This window comes from Artibeus jamaicensis, unplaced genomic scaffold, assembly GCF_021234435.1.
Source record: "Artibeus jamaicensis isolate MK-2021 breed Jamaican fruit bat unplaced genomic scaffold, CSHL_Jam_final contig_1998, whole genome shotgun sequence".
Classification (NCBI taxonomy): domain Eukaryota; kingdom Metazoa; phylum Chordata; class Mammalia; order Chiroptera; family Phyllostomidae; genus Artibeus; species Artibeus jamaicensis.
In genome coordinates, this window is record NW_026521407.1 from 11170604 (window position 1) to 11196387 (window position 25784).

The 25784-nt window shown below is 54.6% G+C and overlaps 1 protein-coding gene across 2 annotated transcripts; it reads left to right on the top strand.

Moving 5' to 3' along the window:
* The first annotated feature begins 16507 nt into the window (after positions 1-16507).
* CA4 (carbonic anhydrase 4) lies at positions 16508-25784 on the top strand. 2 transcript variants are annotated; one of them, XM_037163753.2, is made up of 8 exons: positions 16508-16647; positions 21081-21134; positions 22306-22461; positions 23151-23296; positions 23418-23501; positions 23712-23775; positions 23929-24095; positions 25013-25784. In XM_037163753.2, the coding sequence occupies exons 1-8, from the start codon at positions 16590-16592 to the stop codon at positions 25205-25207; spliced, it is 924 nt and encodes a 307-aa protein (XP_037019648.2). In that variant the 5' UTR covers positions 16508-16589; the 3' UTR covers positions 25208-25784. The 2 variants fall into 2 exon arrangements, with proteins under 2 accessions (XP_037019648.2, XP_037019649.2); XM_037163754.2 differs by having other exon boundaries at positions 21084-21134.

Consider the following 25784-nt stretch of genomic DNA (forward strand, 5'->3'; position numbering starts at 1 on the left):
CGCGTCAGTCCGGGTTCTGGACAAGGCAGATCAGCGCCGCAGGCTGGGTCCTGTGACACATGACTCCCAGCGCCACCAGCTTTACTTGGTGCGAGAACCTGCCCTCCTGCCTTGCTTTCCAGCCCAGGCCATCCTCGCTGAGGAAAGAAAAACGAGGCTCGTCCCCTGACAAATAGTTAGGGAGCTGCTTTTACTGTGTGCCCAGCACTGAGCAGCGTCGGGGCCACGGAGGAAAGCCCATCCTGTGCCTTTCCAGGGGGTGGAGGTGGGGAAACTGAGCAGGGCCGAGACCAGCGACCTGCAGAATGACCACTGCACAAGGGAGTGGGGCCCAGAATAAGTAGACCCAGCTTAAGAGGTACTGGATCCAGGAGTCTTGAAGCGTGGACTGGTCAGAGGTAAGTTCCGACAAGTGTGTTGTGACGTGTCTTGAGGGGCCAGAGTTAGGAGATAGGGCGTTACATACATACAGACCGAGTCTCACTTTAACGCAACCCTGCTCCTCACCCCGGCCCCATAGGAGATCCCAACCTGTAAGGACTCTTGCGGCACGTGCTATAGCACTCTCAGGGCCAAAAATAGCCGCGGTCTCTAAAAGCGGCGGAATTCTGGCGGGAAGGAGAGGAGCCGCCCACCTGCCCGTGAGGCGCTGTCCAGCTCGCAGTGCTGAAGCGTCCTGGGCCCCGCTGCCAGAGAACCGAGCGCGGTCCTCGCCTGCAGCTGCCATTCCCAACCTGGGCACCATCCAGACCAGCCTAATAATCTCCAGGGATGCTTGTCTGGCTCAGCAGGTATAAACTGGAGTTGCCTTGGAGATCCGAGCTTCCCTGAGGAGGCCCAGGGAATGCCAATTTTTGCCCAGGGGTCACAAGGCTCTGGAGAGTGGACAGTACTCAATTGCTGTGCTCCATTCTGGAAGTAATAGACAGTCACACACTATGGGCATCTCCAATGCCCCCTCCAGACCTGTCCTATGAATTGTGTTGGGAAACTGATGGAGAGAGTCCATTCACTTCCCAGGAACTCAGTTCTTCCCACCTGCATCCCAACCAACAGGCCCAGCTACCTGAAGGAGAATTGAGACAATCCATGGGATTCCTCCCAATAGGGATGCTTCTTCCTCCACTCTGGATGACCCCCAATTTCTGTGAATGCCCAAAATTGCACCCCTCACCCAATGTCCAGACAGGCAGGGGAGATAAGGTGTCCCCAGTGAAGGGCTCTGCTACTTGGAGTCTAGAATCTTGCCCCTTGAAGGAGTAAATGGCACAGTTGCCCGGTGAGTTAGTTGATCATAATCGTGATGGTAGTGATGTTGAGCAGCATAAAGAAGCCGGGTATAGCCCCTGGTGCAGAAACTAGCCCAGAAAAGAGGGGCTGGTAGGACACCAGAAGGAGCAGGTGGGTGGCTGCGCCAGTGCCCAGGACCAAGCCCACACTGGATCTGCCATGTTTGGCTCCCCCAGAACCTCCCTAGTGACAATCCTGGCAGCCCAGGGCCCATGCATACCTCCTTAGCATCAGTCAAACTCAGTTAAGATTGGGACAGAGATGAGGTACTAGGGGAGGCAAAAAGGGTGCGTAGTGAATGGTGTTGCTTGACTCTTGAGGCCTGCCCCCGCTCCTTATCCAGGGTGCCTGCCAGTACTCCCTGGCTGAGTGTCTGAAGATGGGCAGTGCTGCTCAGCCTGTTAAAGGGACACACCTCTGTGGGACAGGCATGTGCAGTGGTGGCCAGATGAAAAGGTCTAGCCCCAGCCCACCCCACCAGATGAGCCCCATACTGTGGCCCCCATGGCCATAGCTTTATAACTGGAGTCACTCTGGGCATCATAGTGACCCCAAGAGGTAAAGTGGATATTAGAAAACTCATTAGGCAGATGAAAAATCAGAGGGTCAGAGGAGGATAGGAAAAAGGACCAGAGAAAGCCCAAAGACCAACTTCTGGTGTTCAGCTCACTCCAGCATCCTCCTTCCTGTTCCTTGTTTTCCACTTCACTCATCAAGGAGCTGGTGCTAAGTGAAGTCCCTTCTGTCAGAGCCAAAGAGCTGATTACCATGGTAATTAACAAACAGTCATTCCAGGGTCCTCAACAACATAATCCCCCTGAAAGGATGCAGAGGAGGGTAATGATGATGTTAGGGAGAACACACCGCCCTTTGGCTGGCCTGACAGCCATTGCAAGCACATGAAAAACACCCAGCAAAAAAGGACTGCCCATTAGACCCTGGGGAAGGGTGGGGGCTGTAGGAAGTGCAGGGGCCTCCCAAACCTGCTGGGCCTTCAGGCAGCAAGCCAGAGATGCTGCTTCAGCTTCTCATCACAGAGTTTAGCTACAGCTGTGCCAAGATGTTCTTCAGGAAGATGTGAATCCACACACATCCAGCAGGACTGGCAGAATGAGGGGAAAACTGAGGGGCCACTGGGAGCAGGCCAAGGTAGGAGCCCTCTCACCAAATTGAAAGATTGGCAGCCTGTGTGTCTAAATATGAACCAGAAGAAACCCACCAGGGGGGCACCTGGCAATAAGGTAGGGGAACATGAGCCTTGACAGCCTCCCCTCCATACACATACCCAGATGGTCCCATCCCCTCCTCTGTACACATAGCAGGCAGGAAAGCCTGATGATGAATGGGGACAGCCCAGGGCACCAAGACCCATCCAAAGGCGGAGATATGAAACACACAAATAGACCATTAGGTGTAACTAATCTCAAGGGACTGTGGGTTACGCACAGCAAGGCCCCTTGCCCACTGCGGGTGGAGTGGTCATTGGGGTGTGCCCGTTATCAGAACCTCCACGATCTGGCCTGTGCCTACCCTCTCAGTTGCCTCCTGGAACTCCACCGTGAGCCAGAATCATCTGTGACTTTCTCCAATATCCCGCACCCTCCCCTTTTCTCTGAGCCTTTCTGGGCACATGCAGTTCATCTCCTGGAATGCTCCTCAGTCACTGCCCCCGCAACTCTACCCTCAGTCCCATCCTCCACATCACCTTCTCAGGTCATCCTTTCTCCTTCTTCTAACCTCAGCTTCACCATCAGCCGCCACAGCAGGACCTCTCAGGACACGGAGGCTCACTCAGCTAGTGCCCCGGCTGTGCTTGAGCATCAGTCCCGGTCACACCCACGGTGGCCCATTCGACTCTGAGGGAGCAGAGATGGCTTCTCTTTCACCCCGACACAGCTTCTGACACACAGAATGGATTTAATGGCAATAACTGGTGCCCAAAGGAATGAGAGGGACATCTGGATGTGGCCAGGTTAGAGGTGTCAGGACTGGGACATTTCAGACCAGAGGCACGTGGAGGTCTGACTGGGAAGGACGTGCCTGATAGTTGGAGTCTGAGGGGACTGAAGTGGCAGGAAGTGGAATCCACGGGGACTGCCGATGGACTGGCCACGGCCAGAGATGAGCTGCACAGGTGGGGTGTGAGGGATGTGAGCTCAAGAGATGAGGTGTTGCCCTAGCTATGGACCAAAAGGTCGATGGTTCGATTCCCAGTCAGGGCACATGGCCGGGTTGTGGGCCAGGTCCCCAGTGGGGGGCGCGCAGGAGGCAAACAGATGTTTCTCTCACACATTGATGTTTTTTCCTTCTCTTTCTCCCTCCTCCCTCTTGTCTCTGAAAATGAATGAATAAATAAATGAAGAGATGAGGGGTTGCATACAGATAGAGTCATGTTTAGTGGGAGCCCTGGGCCCATCCTGTCCCAGGGTGGGGGTGGGGACCTGCCCAGGGCCGTGAATTGCCGCCCACCTCAGGTGCCCCCTCTGCCTTTGACTCAGCCACACCCCCACCCCGGAACCTCGGTCCCCCGTCTCACTGTGACAGGGACGGCCCACTGCCCACCACAGAGGTGCTGGGGAGGGCAGCCGAGGGGAGGCCCTGGCTGGCAGGTGGCTGCATTCCCAGGAGGCACGTAGTCTGAACCCTACAAAGGGCTATTCACACACCCCGGTTCCTAGAAACAGTCCATAATTTCCCTTACTGTCACCAGGTCAGCGCGGGGGAACCATGCTGCCTCCGTCCCCTGGGACAGGCCTCCTCACCTCCATCTCCCCTCAGAGGCGCCCTTCCCTCTGCTTGTCAACTGGGGCCGGAGGTGGAGGCTGCAGCCTGGGCCTCCGGCGTCCCCGGATCCGTCGGAAGGAGCCCGGGACCCAGCGTCTGCTCCAGAATTCCAGGGAAGCCGGAAAGAGGTTCCAGGGACCCGGACTCCGCCTTCGGCCCCACCCCCACCTCACCCCTCATTGCTGCGGGGCACTGGCCTCCCAGGACCAGCTCCGCCGCTCCAGCTCCCTCCCTCCTTTACCCTCATCCATGACCTTAAACTCTGCGAATTCCCTGAACATGGGCTCCAAGCCCCAAATAGCCTGGGGGGGGGGGGGGAGGCCCTCCAGGAGCTCACTGCCCGGACTGCCCCTTCGCCTTGCTTTCCTGTGTAGATCCCTTGGTGGCAGGATGGGACTGTCACCGCCCCTCCTGGGCTTGCTAGCACCTCAGGTGCAGTCCATCTCATGGTGCTGAAGCTCCCCTCGACCTCCGCCCCAAGGAACAGCCGAGTCCCACCCCCACCGCCCCCCACCCCACCCCCATTGCACCGGGCCGCAGCCTCCACTCAGGAACCCATCCAAACTCCAGGGCAAGTTCACACTGGCCAACAACCCGCATGGATCACTGTCTGCTTCAACATTTCAGGCGGTCGCTGGTTTGAACTGGAAGCATGCAGGAGGTATGAGTTTTCCTGAGGAGGCACAGAGACCGTCTGTGACCTGCTGGGGCCCAGGGGCCATGGGAGAGGAGGGCAAAACCTGAATCTCACGCTCTATCCGGGTGCTGGCAGGAGCTGGTACATTACGAACGTAGTCCCTGACCACTCCAGACCAGTCCTATGAACTGTGTGGGGAGACTGGGGACTCAACCCCCTTGTGGCATCCAAGCCGTGCAACTGCTACCTGTGAACCAGGAGAGAAAAATCCCTAGAATTCCTCCCATGCAGAAAAGATGCACTCCTTCAACATGGGGTGACCCCCCAGCTCATATGGATGTCCCAGTCCTGGTCCTGTGCTTCCCAAAGTCTTGGCAAGGAGTAAGGTGCCAGGTGTGTCTGATGCAGAATAGCGGTGCAACTCCAGGTCCAGGTTTTTGTACCCAATGGTGCAGCTGAAGAGGTTGCCCAATGAATTGGATGTGATCGTCATGTGGTGATGCCGGGAAGCATGAAGAAGCCAGATACAACTCCTCACGGCAGAGACTGATCCAGAAAAGAGGGTCATTGAACAGCCCGAAGGTCACACGTGTGTGCCTCCCCCAGCCCACTCGCTGCACCTCTGCTCCTGCTCTGCTCCTGCTCATTCTTCCGGGGCCACCACCCAGGGCCTCCTTCCAACCTTCTTATCCTAACCCTGAGGCACAGTGTGAGGCCCAGAGGAAGACCAGAGAGTAGAGGCAGAAGTCTGCAGAGTAGAGCTGGCAGGTGCCCCCGGGGCATGTTCCCGGTGAGCTAAGCTTGCAGCGAGTGCCCAGTTGCCAGCTCCCAGCACTTCCAGACAAGACTCCCAGCCCAGGCTAGCCCAGGTGGCAACAGCACTTGGGCTGAACCAGGCGCACAGCCCCCAGGGCCTCGGCAGCCCTTTTGCCAAAGAGCTGGCTGTCAGGCAGTGCTGCAAGGAGAGAGGCCTTGGGGGACAGGGGAGGGAGCGGTGCAGTGCCCTAGGTTTCAAGCAAGGGAGAGTTTCCTGTGAGAAAGCAGAACCTGAGCCAGCCCAGTGCTCTACAAGGGGCTGCAGGTTCTCAGGTTGTTCTCAGGATCTCCACTGCCTGGCTGCGGCTGGGCCAGCCCTGGGAGGGTGGACAGCCGGCCAGAAGACTGCACTTCGCATGCTCACCCCATATTGGCTACAAGATGAAAAAGCAAGGCCCTTTGTTCAAAAATTGTTAAGTATTTCAAGACAGCAACACCAGAACATTAACTCAAGTGCAGCCCCTCTGAGACTACACAAGTTCTACACCATGAAGCCCACGGAATCCCATATAGGCCCCATTAAACTTGGACTATCACACACTCAGGCTTAACTCTGGGGTTACTTACTATGGCAGAGCCACTGCCCCCACTTCCTGGTTTGCCAAAATAAGGGAGGAAACAGGGAAGAATTGACCTTACCACCCACAGGACCTGCAGAGGCGGAAGCCAGCCATTTATGCGGACTTGCCAAATCTCAGCTTCTTTCTGCAGCTCTGACACCTTCATCCGTCCCAGAGCACAAAGAGCCAGGGTCCCACGTGAAAGAAATAAGTGGGGTCACTGGAGGTCGCATGTGGTAGTAGCATCAGGAAGTCTGGGTATCAGGCATGCGGTGGACCTAGAGAGCTGTTCTTCAATTCTCTGAATGTTATTTTGTTGTCATTAAATGGTGCCCTCCCCACAACTGAAACACTAGGGATGGACGGACAGGGGGAAAGACTTCCAAACTGTAAAAGGTGCTGAATTGTTGGGAACGTAGGGACAGCAGAGGGCGCCATTGTGCAAAGACAACTGCGGGAGGAGGCCCGCAGGCACTTACTTTTCTCACAACTCCCTGAGCAGGTCAGTAAGTCAGGAGAAGGGGAGTAGGGGAACTGAAGCAGACAGTTAAAGGGCCAAGCAGTTTACAGACATCTAGTAAACAGCAAAATCTTGTCTTCCCTAACTAAGGATACTTAAAAGTAAACAGTTCACACTTCTCCCCAACCAGAGGGTAAAAAGCTTGAATCATCCTACTCGGGGAGATAGGAAACAGAAATCAATTAGTTTAATTTGTGCCAACCAAACCCCAGGACCAATAAACTCATGGGGATCATCTCATTTTGGTTCATCAGCATAAAGCTGATGAATATTCTATTGAGATCTTCCCCTAAGACCTCCCCTAAAACTCTTTGAAAAGAGTTAAGCGCCCTCCAGACAAAGCCCAGGAAGGGCTCCGTCTGGAGCACAGCCACGCCTTTCTTGCCTCTCAGGTGTGCATCATCACTTTTCTCTCTTAAACTCTAAGGGTCTCCAGGAGACTTGCAACCAGGGAAGCAACAGGCAGCAACAGCTCGTCCCAGGCTTGCCCCTGACTCTGTCTCCAAGGCCCCCTTTGCTCTGCCTTTTCAGTGAGCTGTCAGCAGCCCCTCCGTGGCTCACTTCTTTCCTATAACGTTTCTAGGGAGCCAAGGCAGAGCACTGCCTAGGCTCTTTCCAGTTGCTTCTTCTATCCCAGCCGCCCAGCCTTAGCTCACTTCTTTCACTGTGACTTCTACTCCTCAGTGAGTCCATGCAGCCCAGCATGGCCCACTTCTTTCCTATAATGTTTCTAAGAAGCCAAAGCAGAGCACCACCTAAGCTCTCTCCTAGTGCTTCTTCTACCCTAAGCTCTTCCTTTGTTTCACTGTCCCCAGCCTTCATAAACATACTCTCAAATTCACCTGGGCTTGGGGTGTGAAATCTTCTCCTGCATGAAGTCAGGAACCCACACACTAATGGCTGCCCCAAGGCAGACCCTCTCCTGGATGAGCCCCTTTCTCGTGACATCTCTACCCTGCAAATCTACACAGAAACACCATCCTCATCCACTCCCCACCCTCACCTCTTCCCCGCCCCGACACATTCCCTGTTTTATAGGCACATCAGAAGTCAAAGAGAACTCCAGGCCTAGATTCTCCGACTGGCCTCTGAGGGCTCCCTGGAGGGGGGTGCCTCACAAATCTTTTGCCTTAATCCTTATCCTACCTCCAAAGTATCTTCATGAACTGATGGTAATTTTGCTCAGTGAGGAGCTGGGAAACGAAACTGGGACCCCGTTTTCCCTCCCCAGCCTGTGATCCTGCCCTTCCAGTGGGAAGATGTTCCCTGCAGTGTTATTTACCTTGACAAGTAAGCTGATGACACAACGAGAAAGAAAAGAAAGGGAGGAAGAGGGAGGAAGGCAAAATGGAGTCACTTCTGTTTAGCCATATTATTAAGCCAAAACTTAATAACTAACCTAATTCAGTGTCAGCCTCTCTCAGGAGTAGAATTTGAAACCAGTCTGGAATTTCCTGGTCAGACCCCCCCCCCTACCTGAAATAGCCCCCTCTTAACTTCTTTGTTCCACTCCTTTCTGCCTACAAAAACCTTCCATGCTGAATCAACAAAACAGACAAGGGAGCAAAATACAATCAGAGATGTGGAAATAAAGAACAAACTGACAGTGACCAGAGCAGGGCCGGTTGAGGGGATTAAGAGAGAAAGAAGGGGAAGGGTCAGGGAGCACCTGCAAAGGACCCATGGACAGAAACGAGGGAGCAGGGGGTGGGGTGGGGAGGACTGTATGTGGGAGGTGGGGGAGGGGAGGGGAGGGGAGAGTAATGGGGGGGAGGGGGACAACTGTAACTGAACAACAATACAAGAATAAATAAGTAAAACAATGTTAAAAAATAAAAACCTTCTATTTTGTACCACTTGTTGAAGTGCCTTTCTGTTTTTTACTGGCTACATGGGATACTGACTGCTAAGGAGAAAACCACAGGCCCAAATGCTGTCATTCATGCTAAAAGCCCATGGTAACCATACCTAGATTTATTTATGTATTTATATGAAAAATTCTTTATTATTTTATTTGACTTAAATTTTTGACCCTGGCTGGTGCGGCTCAGTGGATTGAGCACCATCCTATGAACCAATAGGTCACTGGTTCGATTCCCAGTCAGGGCACATAACTGGGTTGCAGGCCAGGTCCCTGGTTGGGGGTGTGCGAGAGGCAACCGACTGATATTTTTCTCACACATTGATGTTTCGCTCCCTCTCTTTCTCCCCTCCCTTCTCTATGAAAAATAAATACGTAAAATATTTTTTAAAAATATAATAAATAAATAAATCTGTAGATTCCCTGGCTTGTGTGACGCAGTAGATTGAGCACCGCCAGCCTGTGGGTCATGGGTTCCATTCCCTGTCAGGGCACATGCCTGGGTTGTCGGCTGGGTCCCCATTTGAGGGTGAACAAGAGGCAAGCAATTGATGTTTCTCTCACACATCGATGTTTCCCTCCCTTCTCCTCTCTCTGAGAATAAATAAATAAAATATTTAAATATTTTTTGTTTCTAAACAATTGTAAGAAAGGCATATGTATAACTAATGTGAATCATAAACCTTAGGTTTAAGTCAAGTGAAAATAATACTTCACTGTAATTAAATATAAAATATTACAGGATATATTCCCTTTTCTTTTTTTGTGTTCAAGATTTTATTTATTTATTTTTAGACAGAGAGGAAGGGAGGGAGAGAAACATCAGTGTGTGGTTGCCTCACACGCATTCCCCACTGGGGACCTGGCCTGCAACCCAGGCATGTGCCCTGACTGGGAATCAAACCAGAGACCCCTTGGTTCGCAGGCCAGTGCTCAAAACACTGAGCCCCAGCAGCCAGGGCCAACCTGTGCTTCTTAATTCCTCATTTTTTCACCCATCTCCCTGGCTCCCTCCCATCTGGTAACCATCAAAGTTTCTCTGTATCTATGATTCTGTTTCTGTTCTGCTTGTTTGCTTATTTTGAATTTTAGGATCAATGGTTGATAGATAGTATTTATTGCCATTTTACTATTTATATTTTTATCTTCCTTCTGCATTTCAGTTGTGTTTTTACCTTTCTTGAAATAATAAAGCATAATATGTCGAAAGTGACACTTATTTTCTTCCATCTTTAATATTTAAATGGCTGCACAAAAATTCACCAATTTTGAAAAGTTTTATTTTAATGCACGCTGATATGACAGCTGTCACAATACAATCTAACAAAATTGTTTCAAATGGAGTTAAAGGCACCTAATCACTGCCAGAGCCATTTTACAAACTTTTTGGGCCAGCCCAATATATACAGTGGGGTAAAGACAGCCTCTTTAGCAACTGGTATTGGCAAAACTGGACAGACACACGCAAAACAAAAAATGAAATTGATCACTTGTTATACCATATACACATATGAACTCAAAATGTATTAAAGACTTAAATGTTAAGACCTGAAACTGTAAACTGCTAGAAGAAAACATAGGCAATAAACTCTTTGACATTTCTCTAAGTATTATCTTTTGGATATATCTCCTTGACCAAGGGTAACAAAAGAACAAGTAAACAAATAGGACCACAGCAATCTAAAAACTTTTTTTACAGCAAAGGAAACAAAACAAAAAGACGGCCTACTGAATGGGACAAGATATTCACAGGTGCTACAACTGATAAGGGGTTAACATCCAACTGTATAGAGAACTCGTACAATGTAACACCCCCAAAAAGCAACAAAAACAACCCGATTAAAAAAATGGGCAGAGGACCCCAATAGGCATTTCTTCCAAAAGGACATGCAGATGGCCAACAGACACATGAAAAGATGACGAACGTCACTAGCCATCAGGAAAATGAAAATTAAAACCACAATGAGATCTTATGTCACGCTGTCTGAATGACTAGCATCAATAAATCAAGTAACAAGTGCTGGCGAGGACGTGGGGGAAAGGGAACCCTTCCAATCTGTGAGTGGGTGTGTGAGTTAGTATAGCCACTGTGGAAAACAGTATAGGGATTCCTCAAAGATTTAAAAATAGAACTACCATATAACCCAGAAATTATTCTTGTGGGTATTTATCCAAAGAAAACAACATTAATTTGGAAAGATTTATGTACCCCTATGTTCACTGCAGCATTACTGGTGCTAGGGAAGCAACCTAGATGTCCATCGGTAGATGAATGGATAAAGAAGAGGTTGCATGTACAAGTATATACGATGGAATATTATTCAACAATAAACAAAGAATGAATCCTTGCCATTTGTGACAACGTGGGTGGATCTAAAGGGTATGATGCCAAGTGAAATAAGGCAGACGGAGAAAGACAAACACCGTACAATCTCACTTATATGTAGAATCTAAAAAAAATGAATAACAAAACAAAAACAGACCCATACCTAGAGAACAAGCTCATGGTTGCCTAAGGGGAGGGGTGGAGGATGGGAATTTTTTTAAAAGCCTAGTCCACGAATTGCTTAATAAAGGCAATCTGATCTTCAAATTCACTCTGTTCAATTTTGGTTTTCATATTTTTTATTTTTTTATTTTTAACACGGTGTACCTCGTGAAGCCACAAGACAACAATTGTGAAGGCTGTGAGGTTAACACTTACTCATGTTTACAGTAAACTGTCAAGGTTAAAAAGCAGGACACTCCCTGACTGGCGTAGCTCAGTGGGTTGGGCATACGTAGTCCAGCAGACTGTAAATCACTGGTTCAATTCCCGGAACTGATAGATGTTCCTTTTGCACATCAATGTTTCTCTCCCTTTCTCCCTCCACTCTTCTCTCTCTAAAAACAGATAAAAATCTTTAAAAAAACACAGGTGCTAAGTTGTTGACTATATCAATAGTGTTTGGCATGTAAAGAGTAAAACGGAAGAGGGAAAAATTAAACAGATGGATTAAAGTGGGGTGGTTATTTTCTTTAAATTATTTTTCTTCTTTTTAAGATTTTATTTATTTAATTTTAGAGGGAAGGGAGGGAGAAAGAAAGGGAGAGAAACGTCAATGTGTGGTTGCCTCTCATGCTCCCTCTATTGGGTACCTGGCCTGAAACCCAGGCATGTGCCCTGACTGGGAATCGAACTGATGACCCTTTGGTTCACAGGCCAGCACTCAGTCCGCTGAGTCACACCAGTCAAGGCTAAATTTTTTTTCTTAAAAATGAGTCAAATTATAAAATGGTTCCCTTTGGAAGATAAGGTTATTGGTGACTTTTCCCCCCTGCTTCTTTCCAAATATTCTACATTGAGTAGGTATTATCTGAATAATCAAAGGAAAAAGAAATTACAACACCCTCACCCAGGCAAAGGGCTTGTTGCCACAGCATTCACGAAGTAGGGACTGCCCCTCTTTTCCCCAAGGCTGCCTGCGTGGCTCGTTAGTAATCCTCACCCTAGCGCGTGTTTATTGACTTTCGAGAGAGAGGAAGTGGGAGAGAGAGAAACCTCGATGTGAGAGAAGCATCAATCGGTTGTCTCCCCTACACGCCCCGACCGGGGATTGAACCCACCACCGAGGTACATGCCCTGACCGGAACGGTCCCCGTACATTCTGATGCACAGGATGATGCCCCAACTAAGTGACCCACCAGGCCTGTGTGGCTCTTCCCCTTCTCTGCCCCTCCCCCTCCCCTTCCATCCTCATCGCCCTCTTTAGCTGTCCTTCCACTGCAAAGCCAGAATGTAAATGAACACACTTGGGAAACACAAGGAAGCGCTGTCCCGATCTCGGCCTCCTGCTGGGGTGAGCCTGGGCTTCTGCGGCTTAGACGCAGAGACGCAGAGGCGCACAGAGGAGGCAGGAGGGGAGAGCTCTGGGGGAGTTTTCCTGACTCTGCAGGGCAGGAACACAACATATGTCATTTCCAGGCCTGGATTATTCCATGCTTCTTACTGGTGGTGTTATTATTTCAAAATGTTCAGGCCCATAAGTTCCTGCCAACTCCTCTGATGAGGAAGCTCCTATCCCGTCCCCATGACAACCCCCGGCTCTCTCTGTGTCCCCCTCTTTCTGCTCACCCACATTCTCTCTACAGACCAGAGAAAGAGGGTAGATGTGAAGCTGACAGAAGGGGGACTGCGGCCTCCACAGATGCTGGCAGGAAAGGAGATTTCTGGGCTGTGCTAGAATATGGCAGAGATCCAGGACGGGGAGTGGTGGGGCTGCGGCTGATGGTTAAACCTCACTCTGCATGTGGGTGTAATCTCGACACCCAGGGATGTGAAAACTGGAGTCTCTACAGACCTACTCATCTTCTAATAAGAGGAGACTCTGCAGAAAGCGAGGGGAGGTGGAGGCTGGGAGTCCCCGTAGGAGGGAGGTGTGCGTGTTTCAGGGAATGAGATGGCATGGAAAGAGAGCATGGCTTGGGGGTGGGAGACCAGGGTTCAAATCTTAACTCTGCTCTCTCCTTGCTGGGCAACTTAGTTGAGTCGCTGCCCTCTCTGAGCCTCAGTTTCCTCTTCTATAACTCACAGAAATAGGTGAGGACCCCTGCCCTTTTCTTTCTTTCTTTTTTTTCTCCCTGCCTCTTTCTAGAGCCAAGTGACCAAGGATGTTTCCTGGCCTATAAAATCAGAATCCTGATATCTACACTTCATCAAATGAAAGATGAGTGCAACCTTCTAATCTCAACAGACAGGTGCCACCCACGTGGGTCCACACTCCTCTCCTGCTTCATCTCAGCACTCTCACCTCTCACTGATGCTCCCATCTACCCACCCCACCTCTATGCCTCTTCTCATTCCATTTCCTCTGCCTGGATTTCCCTTTCTTGTTGGGAGTAAGCTCATCTCCTCCAGGAAACTTTCTTTGATTTCCTACTGACTGGCTGAGTGAGGTGCCACTCCCACGGGCTTACGCCACTGTGGCCCTCAACAGCCAGAGATTACAGCTGGCTGAGGTTTACTGAGCATTTACTAAGTGCCTGACCCTCTACCACACCCTTTACCCAGCATTATCAAGTTGAATCCTAAACGGAGCCATGGGAGCAGGTGCTGTGTTTGCCCCCATTTTCCTGATCAGGAAACTGAGCCTGAGGGAGGTGAAGGTCAGGGTTGAGGGTGGAATGTGAACCCAGGGCAGTGTTATTCCAAAGCCCATTTGAAGCTTTTGCCACATACTCTGTCTGCTCACCTGAGCCCCTGAACACAGGCTTAGTTTTCCACTTAGAGGCCAGTTCTAGGCCTTCCTCTCACCTCACCCAGGAGCATGCGGGGCTCCACCCCTCTCTTCCCTCTCGTCCCAGGAAGGGCAAAATCCAATCTCACAGTTTCAGGTCCATGCAGTCGGAGCTTCCCTCTTGCCCCTCAGCCTTCCTCAACCCTCCCTCGAGAGTATAGGAGGAGCCAGGATGCCAGGGCCCCTCCATGGTCACGGCCTGGTGTCCCCTGCCACCCGAAACCACATCAATACCTGCCTGCCTCCGGTCATGTTTAATCCAAGCGAAAGGACCTCCACTTAGAGGTTACGGTCATGTGCACTAATGTGCCCAGCATGGACCAACCCTCCAGGACTTTAGCTCACGGAATTCCCACAGGACCCTATGAGGAAGATAGGGGTATAACTTTCGCTTTACAGATGGGGGAAACTGAGGCTCTGCTGACATCACAGAACAAGTGGGTGGACCCAGAAGTGATCTCAGGGTCGCCTGACCTCAGTAACCTCTGGTTTGCCTACCGCTTCCTTCCCGTTGCAGGCAGAGCCTTGCAGATCCCCAGAGAATGAGAGTCATGATTCATCTCCGCATCTGCAGTGGGTCAGTGCGATACCCACGGCACCATGAGAGGCCAGTTGTGGAAGTCTGGGCTCCCAGTAACCGTTTATGGGCAGAGGTCGGAAGGGCAGAGATTATCCCCACCTCGCAGATAAGGAAGTTGCAGAAAGTAGGAAAGTTGCCCAAGGTCACCCTTGAGTCAGAGGAAGGGGAGAGGCTTGAATGCAGGGTCTTGGGGAACCTGTGCTGAGCAAGACGAAGGAGGCCGCAGCAGGGCCGGGGCGGGGGGGAGGTGGGGCGCGAGGTGGGCAGGGCTGGGCTGGCAGCTGGATGAGCTCCGTCAGGGCCATCCTTGCTCTAATGAGGGCCTTGTCCTCTCCACTGGAGAGAAACAGGGACAGCTGAGCGGTGTATGGCAGTCCAGGATGGGGTCCGGGCTGAGAGATAAGGCTGGGGATATTCAGACCAGGAGTGGGGGCCTCCTGACCCTGGGTAACCTCGGAGTCCAAGATGGCAGATGGGGTGGGAACCACGCCCACCTCCGCGGCGTCTGTAATTCAGACGCATGGGGGGGGGGGGAAGCGCCCATCTTTAACCTCCTCCCCGGCCCCAAGCCTGAGAGGGACCCCTGCACTGGGGCCTGGGTCTCCTTCCCCATCTCGCTGGCCCCAAAACATACCAGGTGTGCAGCGACCTGAGCAGGATTACCTAGGAGGCAGCTCCCCACTCACCCTCCTCCCCCCCTGGTGCGGGGCCCAATGCAATGGACTTTGAAGTGGATCTCAAAGTCACTGATCAGTGGCCCCTCAGGGATGCAGACCCCTCTCCTGTCATAGTCCCAGGCTGATGGCTGAAGTCTGAAGCTGTGTGGACAATGGGGCCCTAAGCCCAAGGGCATTCCTGCCTTTGTAAGATCAAAGCTGCAGCTTGGGCTGTGTGATCCCGGGCCAGGAGGTGGGGGGTGGAGGGGAGTCAGCCAGGACTCTGATGAAGGAGGAAGCCCCTGTACCCAGGCGGTTCTTAGGGAGGCAACCCCTTGTCAGAGGTCCCTAGCCTAGGTTCAAAGGCTGGTGAGGGCTGAGAGGTTGGCAACGGATGGGGAAGCGTCTAGACCAGAACACTGGGGCTTCCTGTTGATGGAGAGGGCCCAGGACCACCGCCCGGTTCCCCATCCCTCTTCCTCACCCAAGTCTGAGCTTCCCAAAGCCCCACAGAAGCCCCCACCCCATGTGAGACACGTGGGACATAAGGTACCTAGAACCAAGAAGGGGTGGAGGCATTGAGGCAGGGGGGCCACAGCTCAGCACCCCTCCTGAGACAAGAGGCAGCTTCTTCTCTAAGGTCAGTCACCGCCCCCACCCCGGCCTCCACCAAGCCCCAGCACTGCCCCAAATGCTAAGACCCTCTCCAAGGGAACTTTTCCTCACTAAACTCGGCTGAAGATCCTGGCTCATGAAAAAACTAGCGGTCCATTCAGACACCATCTCTTTTCTTCCCATCTCTTCTTAGCGGTGGAGGGGCGCTCAACAGCACCCCACCCCTCCCCTCTGACCCCACAAGTTTCTCCCTCACTGGACCCCTTTGCAATTCGTTTCTCAGCTCTGGCCCTTCAACCCCCCCCCCCCGCTCTGGCTGCCACACAAACACTCACAATAATTTAGGGGCGTCTGCACTCTAAGTTGGAAGAAGGGTCTTTGGCCTGCTTCGAAATTAAGTTTGCAGCAGCCTGCGAGGAAACAGAAAAGAGAAATGAGACAGAGAATCTGCGGCCACCACCTGAATATGAGAAGCAAGCCCTCTTTCTGGGAAAACCGCATTCAGCACCGTTGCGGGTCCTTCCAGCCCTCCAAGGCTGTCTCCGCCGCCCACCCTCAACCCGAGGCCATCCCAAGGCCCGGCGGGCGGGCGCTCCCGAGGCCCGCGGGCCGCTCAGTGGTCTGCGCCAAAATGACCCAAAGTCAGGAATCCAGGCTCCCACCCTAGTGGTGTGACTCAAGTATCTTGCGCTGTCGCTACCCAGTTCCCACACCAAAGACCATGTGGAACGGGGCGGGGCGGGGGGAGAGGACGCGAGTCGGCGAGAGGGGCTCTGGCGTAGAGCGGGGAGGAGGGGGAAGCGGTGTATTTCTGGACGAGGGAAGGGGAGGCTCCGCCAGGGGGAGGAGCCGCTACCCGCGTCCCGCAGTCGAGGCTACCCGCCCCCCCAACCCCGTCGCGGCTCCGCTATAAAACCCTGGCCCGCAAGATCGCAGCACCCCCGGCAGCCTCCTTGGTTTGCGACCCCTGGCTTGGTCTTTGCTCCTGCGCAGGATGCGGCTGCTGATGGCGCTCGTGGCCCTCGTCGGGTACCGGTCCTTGGCCCGCGCAGGTGAACGCCTGGGCTTCGGCCCCCTGCCCCTCGGGTGGCCCGCTGTGCGCCTCCGGCCCCGCGCTCCGGACCCAGGATGCGCCCGCCCGGCACCAGTGCGCGCCTGCTGCGCGCCCGTCCTGGGTTGCGAGTGCGCCCGGGGCGCAGAGGCTGCGGGCGGACTGGGCTGGAGCGATCTCGTGGGCGCACACGAGCGGCCACGTGCGGTGCGGGGAAAGCGTGTGCACTCGTGTGCGCGGCGTCCCGGAGGAGACGAGCCTGCGGGTCCATGAGCCCTGCGGCTCTCATGAGCCTGCGGGGCTCATGAGAAGGATGCTTCTCTGACTCGCCCCGACGCACGCCTCCGTTTCTCGTCCTTTCTGGCGACTCACACGGCTCTGGTCCTACCCATTTGTCCGCCCGGCCGGGGCTGGGTGCAGGGTGGTTGCTCTCCTCCGCCCAGAGCAAGGGCACCACGTTGAGTGCGGTAGACCCCTGGCATCCCCGCTTCCCACCCTGGGTTCCTTATCACTGGGGGCCGCCACCTCCCTTCACCTTCCCGCCAAACCCCCAGCGCTGTGTTGGGAGCCTGGCTGGGGGCTTCTGGAGACCCGAGGTCCCGGGTTGAGCCAGTCTTTCCGGCCACGGTGATTTTCCTTTAAAGATTAGTGGTGAGGCCAAGCTCTTAATTATTCTCCTAGATGGGAGGTAGCAGGAGAGACGGGTTAATGTTTGATAAGGAACTGAAGGTGCTTCCAGAGGCCGGGCACAGGGATCCGGGGAGCACCTTTCCCGCGACCTCACCGGGGCTCATCTCCGTCGCAGGAAACTCTCATCTGCCGTCTATCAGCTGGGGTTCAGCGACCCCTCCCACGGTCCTTCGGGTCTGTCTGACCCAACCTGTCTCCAAAACTAGAGGCTCTCCGACTGGAGTCATGGCGTGCGTGGTGAGGGGAACCTCAGCCCCAGAGGAGAGAGCCGGTGGCGCCTGCAGCACAGACTGAGCTGGCCGGCGGGCTGGGGGGAGGGCTGGGGGAGGGGCGCCTGGCAGCAACTCGCGGGAGAGGAGGAGAGAGAAAAGGCAGTGAAGGGGTTCAGAGCGGGTCTCCCCAAAGTGTGCCACGTTGGCTTGTGAATTATTCTGAGCTGAAGGCAATCAAAACTTTCACCTCTCCCTTAAAGAATTTAAATTGGGGATCTTGCCAATAATAGGAGTTATCACCATGATTAACTTTTTAGGACCTGTCTCCTCTCCGAAGCCCTAAGGCGCCTTACCTCACCCTTAGCTCAGAATGCCACACACGCGTCCTTTTTCCTTTCTGTCTCCGACCTCTCCTGCTTGCGGTGTTCCTCCCCACACTTCTTAAATGTGGTCATCTTCTCTTGTTACTCTGTCTCATGTCCATTTGATTCTTAGACAGTCAAACGATCTTAGAAGGGTACAGGGATGTTTCTCCCCGCCCCCCACAGTAGGATGTCAAAATTTGTATTTTTAGAGTTGGATGTGTGAAACCTACTCCAGCAGCTGGGCTGAGTAGAAAGAGAAGAGCCTTGCAATTCATCCCGCTGGTTTGTTGCTGCGTGGCCTTGGGCAGGTCACTCTCAGTGTTCTCACTGACAAAACAGGGAGAGTAGTGAGTTTTAGGTGTTGGTTTTAAGGACTCAAGTCAGATAGTGATGTAAGCGCTTCAGGGCGATATCTCTGTGACACGCAGTAGGCATTTCATGCGTGATGGCCGTGATGGCTCTACCGCTGGCCTGGGGCCAGCCAACCAGGGAAACTGAGGCTGGAGAATGACCAGGCTGCCTGCTGAGGTCCCTGGAGCATCTGATGCCGGGGAGCAAAGAGGGGAGAGGATACAGGGCTCCTTCTGGCCAGGACTTCCCAAGACTTTGCCTAGGACATACTTGGCTTTTGCTGAGCTGGTTTTCAGGACTTTTTCCTGCCCCCAGAGTCAGAGGGTGGAGTGAGCAAGGTCCATCAGAAAGAAATTTTTCAGTCATCTCTAAAGAACAGGGGAGGAGAGAAAGCCAGGGTGGGGAACAGTGGCTGGGGGGTTGGCACTGAGTTTCTGGCCTGGGCAGGTGGACCTGCTGGAACCTGGAGCCCGGGGCCTGGGGCTGTTCTCCTTTCTAGGCCCTCATGGGGGGTGGGGGGGTCGGTGAGACAGAGGGCTGGTAATCACCTGCAAAGGCAGCTCTCTCACGAACAATTACAGGAACCTGAGCTGGTGTGTGACCTGCCACCTCTTGCCTGAGAGCCGGCCCTCTATCCTCAGCCCACAGACAGACCTGACCCCTGGCCTTGGCCTTTTCAACATTGTGTTTTCCTGCCTCCTGCCTCCTGAAGAGGGTAGTTACAAGAGCATTTGCCCAAGCAGGTCAAAAGTCTCTATGATTATGGCAGTGGATCAGAGGTTACCATTACAAACGCAGGAGCCCTAGCTGGCAGGAAAGATTAAATTCCTGAGAAAAGCTCAGCCTGAACTAAATAGTCCCTGGAGGGGTGGGGGGAGGCCCAGAGGGTTCCGCCCATCACAGCTGGCTCCCTCAGACTCTGGTTTAAGTAAGGTTTCCCCTGGAGTGGCCGCCCCTTGGGTCTCCAATCCAGGCTGACCTTGGGAGCCCCTTCTTCCTTCCAGACCTCTGAGAGGAGGGCTATAACAGGCAGGCATTCCCGGGAGCAGGGGGCCTCTCGCCCACTGTCTCCTCGGACTCCACCAGCTTCTTCTGCCTGAGGGAGAAGGTGGAGGGAGCTCGGAAAAGGCAGCAACTGAGCAAGGGGAGAGCTAGGGTGGGGAGCTCCTGCCGCTGCGGAGGAAGCGGCCCCTCTCCCATGCAGAGCTGACCGACCCGTAGGGTGGGTCCCAGATGCAGAGCCCTAGGGCAGCAGAGCCCTGTCCAGGGCGAGAACCATCACAGGGAGAACACTCAGGACTGTCCATCTCTGAAAGAAGCGGTGCCAGGGGGGTGGGTGAAGCATTTGATCCGGAGCTGGGCTCTGAGGGTGCCCAGCCTCCCGTGGGTGCTCGCTCCTGCCCTCCAACCCTCCCACCCCCTACGGAGGTCCTGGCCTTCTCATGGCTCCCTCCCCACCCTGTCCCCATTCCAGGAACCCCAGTGGAGGCGGTGTTGGATGCAGGCAGCCCAGACGCAAAGGTGGAGGGAAGGCGTGTGTGCTCAGAGGTCTGAGCTCAGGCTGAGGGGGAAGCTGTGCTTTTCTTAGGAATTTCCTCATCCCTGAATTCTTTCCAATGTGGCTTTGGCCATCTGTGCACTGACAGGAGAGCGGAGGGAGCAAGGCAACAGGAAGGAAGGGCTTATCAGGGACTCGAAGTTCCAGGCTGCCATTTCATTTAACGCCCCCCCCCCCCGGCACAGCCCTCAAATGAGGTGGGCGGTGTTAGTACCATTTTACAGATGGTAAAACCGAGGCTTAGATAGACGAAGTGACTTGGCCAGAATTCCAGCTCTGGATCAAATGCATTGTCCAGCCTGCTTCTCCGGCCTTTAACAAAGAAAATCAATAGACTTTGATTAGGGCAGGTTTAGGTTTGCAGAAAAGCAGCTGCTCCCACGCCCCTCTCTGCCCTGCCCTGTCTCCCCCATTGTTACAGGCTTGCATCAGTGTGGTAGGTTCGGGCTGTGGCCTTTACTTCAGAGATGCTGGTTCTACCCTGAGGCAGAGCCAGGATTAGAAGCTGAGTCTGTCTGGTCTCAAACACCAGGACTGTGGGGTGGTGGGACCAGGAAGAGGGCTTGGCTGTCTTCCTTGCTGTGAGGCTGGGAACATTTAGCCAAAAACAGGTCTTAATAACGTGAAAAGGAGGGGCCAACGCACTCTCCATCACCCCCTCCCCCCACCCCCCATCAGCTCTGGGAAGGCAGCCAGGCTGAACCTGGCTCTGTGGTCCCCAGAGGAGAGGCCAGGCCCGAACCCTCCTCCATCCCTCTCACCACTGCCTCCCTTCCAGGTGTGGGTTAGAGGAGGGGAGTGGGTTAGAGGAGGGGGTGGGAGGATGATGAGCAACAAATGGGGAGCATGGAGGCCAGAGCCTGGGGTGGTCTCAGAGGAGCCCCCTCAAGGGCTGGCGGCTGCTTTGCCCTGTGTGAAGATTCGTGCGCTGGCCAGGATGACCACGGGATGAGTCGCAGGCCAGGGACCCCTAGCCCACCTGCTCACGTGGCCTCCGTCCCCACCCCTACATGTTCTCCTTAAGCGTCCTCTCCCAGACCCCAGGAACACCCCCACCCCAACCCCAGGGGGCCTCTGACTGTAGGGAGATTCGCAGCCTCTGACCTACTGTGTGCACACACCCATCCAGTATATGTGTGAGCTCAGAGGCCGGAGCTCAGGCTGAGTGCACGCTTCTCGTGAGCTGGGGGAGGCATCCGTGGGCACAGATGCACTGACACACGTCCGCACAAGCCTCACATCCTTCCTCTCTCTGCAGCAGAGCCACACTGGTGCTACAAGACTCAAGCCAAGGTCTCCGAACACTGCCCGGGTGAGTACAGCATCTGGGGACAGGCTGTCAGTGTGGGGCACAAGGAGGGTCGGGAGGAGGAGGGGTGAGGGTGTCCCCCATCACATCAGCTCTTCACACACACACACGCCCACACACACACACACACACACACACACACACACATTCCTGGTGCACAGGGGACAGAGAATGTGGAGTGACCCGAGCCTTCCCTGGCACCACCATCACTGTCACCAAGAGGGCGAGTCCCCTATGAAATGTCATCAGCAGCATCAAATGGAGAGATACATTTTGCTCTTTCTCATTACAAAATGGAGACTTGGACCCTGGCTGGGGTGGCTCAGTTTGTTGGAGCGTCGTCCCGTGGACAGAAAGGTCATGGGTTCTATTTTTGGTGGGGACGCATGCCTAGTTTGTGGGCTCAATTCCTGGCTGGGGCACGAATAAGAAGAGAACCAACTGATGTCCCTCTCTCTCTGTTCTTCCCCTCTCTCGTTTCTCTTTTCCTCCCTTCTTCTCTCTCTAAAGTCAGTGGAAAAAACGTACTTGGGTGAGGACTTTTTTTAAAAAAGGAGACTTGGTCCTGTTTACAAGGGAACCAGGGAGGGATCCTTGTCATTTCTCTTTAAAACTGACGAATTTCTCAATTTCCCCGAAGTCTGCTCTCTTCCTGCCTCTGCCGTGCGGTGACGGGACAGCGCTGCCCGCTCCCAAGCCCCACCCGGTAGTTCGGGGAACCAGGCTCCCCCAGGGGTCACTCCCCCGCTGCAGCCTCACGATGTTCAGTCAGTGTGCCTTTCCTAAGCAGCCCTTCCAGGGAACTCCACTCCATTCCAGGTCTTCAACTCACTTTCTTTGAACTTCATTACACAGGTTACAAAGCAAATTGTCACCGCATTTCTCCCCTGGCAGCCCGGCATCCTGGTGTTGTCCCCTCTCTCAGAGCTCAGAGCCAGCAACCTGCCACCCTGCTCCCACCCTGCCATTACTGCCAGACCTGCTGTTTTTGCTTGCACACGTGTGTGTGTGTGCGCTCGTGTGTCTGAGCAGGAAGACTCCTGCAACACGGCCTGCCAGCCATCCCACGACCTTGCCTCCTGTGAGCGGGGCGCAGGTCTGACCTCCGTGGAGCAGAGGAGGCTGCACCCCAGCACCACACCCCCTGACTGGGCCCACCCCTCTCCCCACTCAGGGCCAGACCAGTGGGGTGGAGACTGCCAGAGGACCCGCCAGTCCCCCATCAACATCGTCACCACCAAGGCACAGGTGAACAAAGCCCTGGGACCCTTCTCCTTCTCCGGCTATGACAAGAAGCAAAAGTGGACCGTCCAAAACAGTGGGCACTCAGGTGGGTACCAGGTGGGTGGGATGGAGGACCCGGGCAGGCACGGGGCCCCAGTTCGGGGCAGGGGCCCAGCATCCCCTGAGCATTGGAAAGGCACACAGGCCCAGGTACACCTTTGCTGAGGGGAAGCTGGAAAGCCCAGTGCGGGGAGGGCAGGGGAAGAGGAAGGACTCAGAAAGCAGAGAACACGCCAGCGGGATTGTCAGAACTTTCATCAGATCAGTCCGGATGTCCTAGAATGGAGGAGCAACAGTGTGCAAAGGCGTGGGGCATGAAACCGGTTGGGCTGTCCAGGGAGCTGCACACAGCTCTGTGTGGGTGAAGGACAGAGAGGGAAGCTGGGAGGGGCCACGCCAGCCCAGGGGCAGATCACTGAGGGCTGAGGGGTTGGACATTCCCCTGAGGACACCAGGGCACCACGGAGAGGGGTTGGAGCAAGGGAGTGGCCTACCAAGTTTCATGTTTGGGGCAGTGGGGGGTGTTCACAGGGAGGCAGGCAGGGAGGCCAGTAAGGGGCCAGGGCAAAGTCTGGGGTGGTACCACCCACCCGGTGCCCTCCCTCCAGGTCCAGGCCCACAGCCCATGAAGGGTGGGAGGTAGGAGAGGTCTTGCCTGGGTGGACCTGGGAAGAGTGGCTGGAAGAGGCTAGAGGAGGTGGGTCCGAGGACTCTGCCCCCTCCTGTGCCCTTCAGTGATGGTGTTGCTGGGGAACGAGGCCACAATCACTGGAGGAGGCCTGCCCACCCGGTACCGGGCCAAGCAGCTGCACCTGCACTGGTCCAGGGCGCTGAATGCGGGCTCGGAGCACAGCCTGGACGGGGAGCGCTTTGCCATGGAGGTGAGTGGTGGTCTCTCCTGGGCTAGTGCCTTGGCTGGGCCCTGAATGTACCTGCCTTAGGCAAGAAGGGCGGTCCAGCTGGTCTCCCAGTTCTCTCTTCATCTCTCTCATCTCTTACCAGATGCACATAGTACACGAGAAAGAGAACCCGAAAGAGGCCCAGGACCCCGAAGACCAGATTGCAGTGCTGGCCTTCCTGGTGGAGGTAGGACCCCCGTCCCCAGGGGCCTGGGGGGGCCCTGCCTTCTGTTTCTCAGTGGCGTATGTATCCCCAGGTCGGGGGCTCAGAGTCTCTCGGGGTCTCAGTCACAGCAGCTGCCTGCCCTCCCCACCCCAGACCAGGGGAACGAACGGGTGGGTGGTCACCACCAGCTCCCCACAAGCCCCTCTCAAGCCCCCTTCCCTCCTGTTCCAGGCTGGATCCAAGAACGAGGGCTTCCAGCCCCTGGTGGAGGTGCTGTCTGCTATTCCCAAGCCCAGTGAGTCAGGATGACCAGGATGGGGGTTGGGAGGGGACGGAGGGGTGGAGACTCCTTCCTGCAAAGGCGGCTGGGCTCTCGGAGTGAGGCGTGTGAGGGATCAGTGTCTCAGAGACCAGCCCACTGACAGTATTCTTGATCGCCCACTACCAGTGATGAACACCACAATGAAAAAGGGCATCAGCCTGTTAGACCTGCTCCCTGAGGAGGAGAAACGGACCCGCTACTTCCGCTACCTGGGCTCGCTCACCACGCCAAACTGTGACGAGAAGGTCGTCTGGACCGTGTTTGAAGACCCCATTCAGCTCCACGAGGACCAGGTACACAGGGCCTCCCACCGCTCAGCTCCCCAGAAAACATCCCTGTGGACCCCCAGAGACCCCTGGGTTGGGGGCACTCCAGGGACCTGAGGGTCTATTGGTTAAATCCACAGACACTCCCTGCAGGAGACAGACAGGAAGGGTCCCAGCTGCCCCATCTCCGGGGTAAGGGTTATAGGGGAGGCCGTGACAGGGGTGTCGGGAAAGGGCTTCCAGGCTGCACCCTGAAAAGTAGGTGGGAGTCGGCTAGCGGAGGGCAGGGGACCCGTGTCCTGAGGAGAGGTACCTGTGTAGAGGGCCTGGGCTGGCCAGGGGCAGCCGAGAGAGGGTCAGTGCAGCCACCGTAGGGGAACAGGTCATTCGGTCCTCTCGTGGTCCCAGATTCCCTATAACACACGAGACTCGAGATACAACAGTGAGCCAAAAGGGCCTCCATCCTGGCCCTCGTGGTATTTTGTTCTAGGACAGTTGTCCTCAGAGAGCCATTCCCTGGACCAGTGGCATTGAGTCATCTGGGAATTTGCTGGACAAATTTTGGGGCCTCACCCTGGACCTACTGAATCAGAGACTCTGGGGGTGGGGGCTAGCAGGCTGGGGCCCAACAAGCCCCCCGGGCAGCACGAATGCACACTCAAGTCTGAGGTCCGCTGCTCTTTAGTGACAGTGACAATGGTAGCTGTGATCACAGGCCTCCCAAGCCGTCCACTTGGCTAAGGGAAGCTAATGGGCATTGAGCGCCCACCAATGCCCAGCACTTTACATCTTTCATTTTATCTGTACCGACACCTGAGAGGCAGGGATTCTGAGCCCCCACACTAATGAGGACTTGGAGAACCTATGTGACCGGCCTCTGGGGTGACACGGCAGGGGGTCCAGCTGCGCAGGTCCCCAACCTGGCCGGCCCTGTCCCTCTGCAGATCTTCGAGTTCTCCGACAGGCTGTACTACGACAGTGAGCAGAAGCTGAGCATGACAGACAACGTCAGGCCCCTACAGCACCGGGGCCAGCGCCTGGTGTTCAAGTCCCAGGCCCCGGGCCGGCTGCTGCCTTTGCCACTGCTCGCTCTGTTGGCGCCCACGCTCAGCTGCCTGGTGGCTGGCTTCCTCCGCTGATGGCTCACGGCTGGACACTTGACCTCTGACCTCAGCCCCGAGACAGTCGGGCCTCCCTTCCTCAGGAGTCCCCGGTTGGACTTTGATGATGAGGAAAAGATGGATATATTTTTGGAGAGACCTTTCTCGCATCTGTTTTTAGTCCCCACGACTACCCCTGCCTCTTTCCCCCAACTTATCCCAGTTCAGGGTAGGGGCTTTGGGGCTGGAGGTTCTTTGGAACAGGGACTGCAAGTTGCCCGCCCCCACCTTGGTGAGCTCCCTGTCCACACCCCACTGGGAGAGCCGCAGAAGGCACCTTGGAGCTCCGGCGCAGCGACAGGAGAGGCCGGGCGGAGGCCAACAGACCGGCTGCGGCGAGTGGACTGAGACACCGGCCGGCGCTTCCTCCTCTGTGCTGGGGCTGGAGAGTGTGGGTGGGTGTGGGTACAGCCTAGCAAGGTGGTGACAAGTTCATTTATTTGCTGAAATATATTTTGAGTGTCTATGTTCTAGACACGGGCTGTGACAAAAATGCCTGCCCTCCTGAATTCACAGTCTAGTAGGGAGACATTATAAATAAAATAGACACATTGTA

Bases quoted from the DNA above. Each gene is read 5' to 3' on its own strand.
- CA4 (XM_037163753.2), top strand. From the start codon at position 16,590: ATGCGGCTGCTGATGGCGCTCGTGGCCCTCGTCGGGTACCGGTCCTTG. The intron at 21,135-22,305 runs GTGAGTACAGCA...CTCCCCACTCAG, and splicing joins GGTCTCCGAACACTGCCCGG to GGCCAGACCAGTGGGGTGGA. The intron at 22,462-23,150 runs GTGGGTACCAGG...TGTGCCCTTCAG, and splicing joins CCAAAACAGTGGGCACTCAG to TGATGGTGTTGCTGGGGAAC.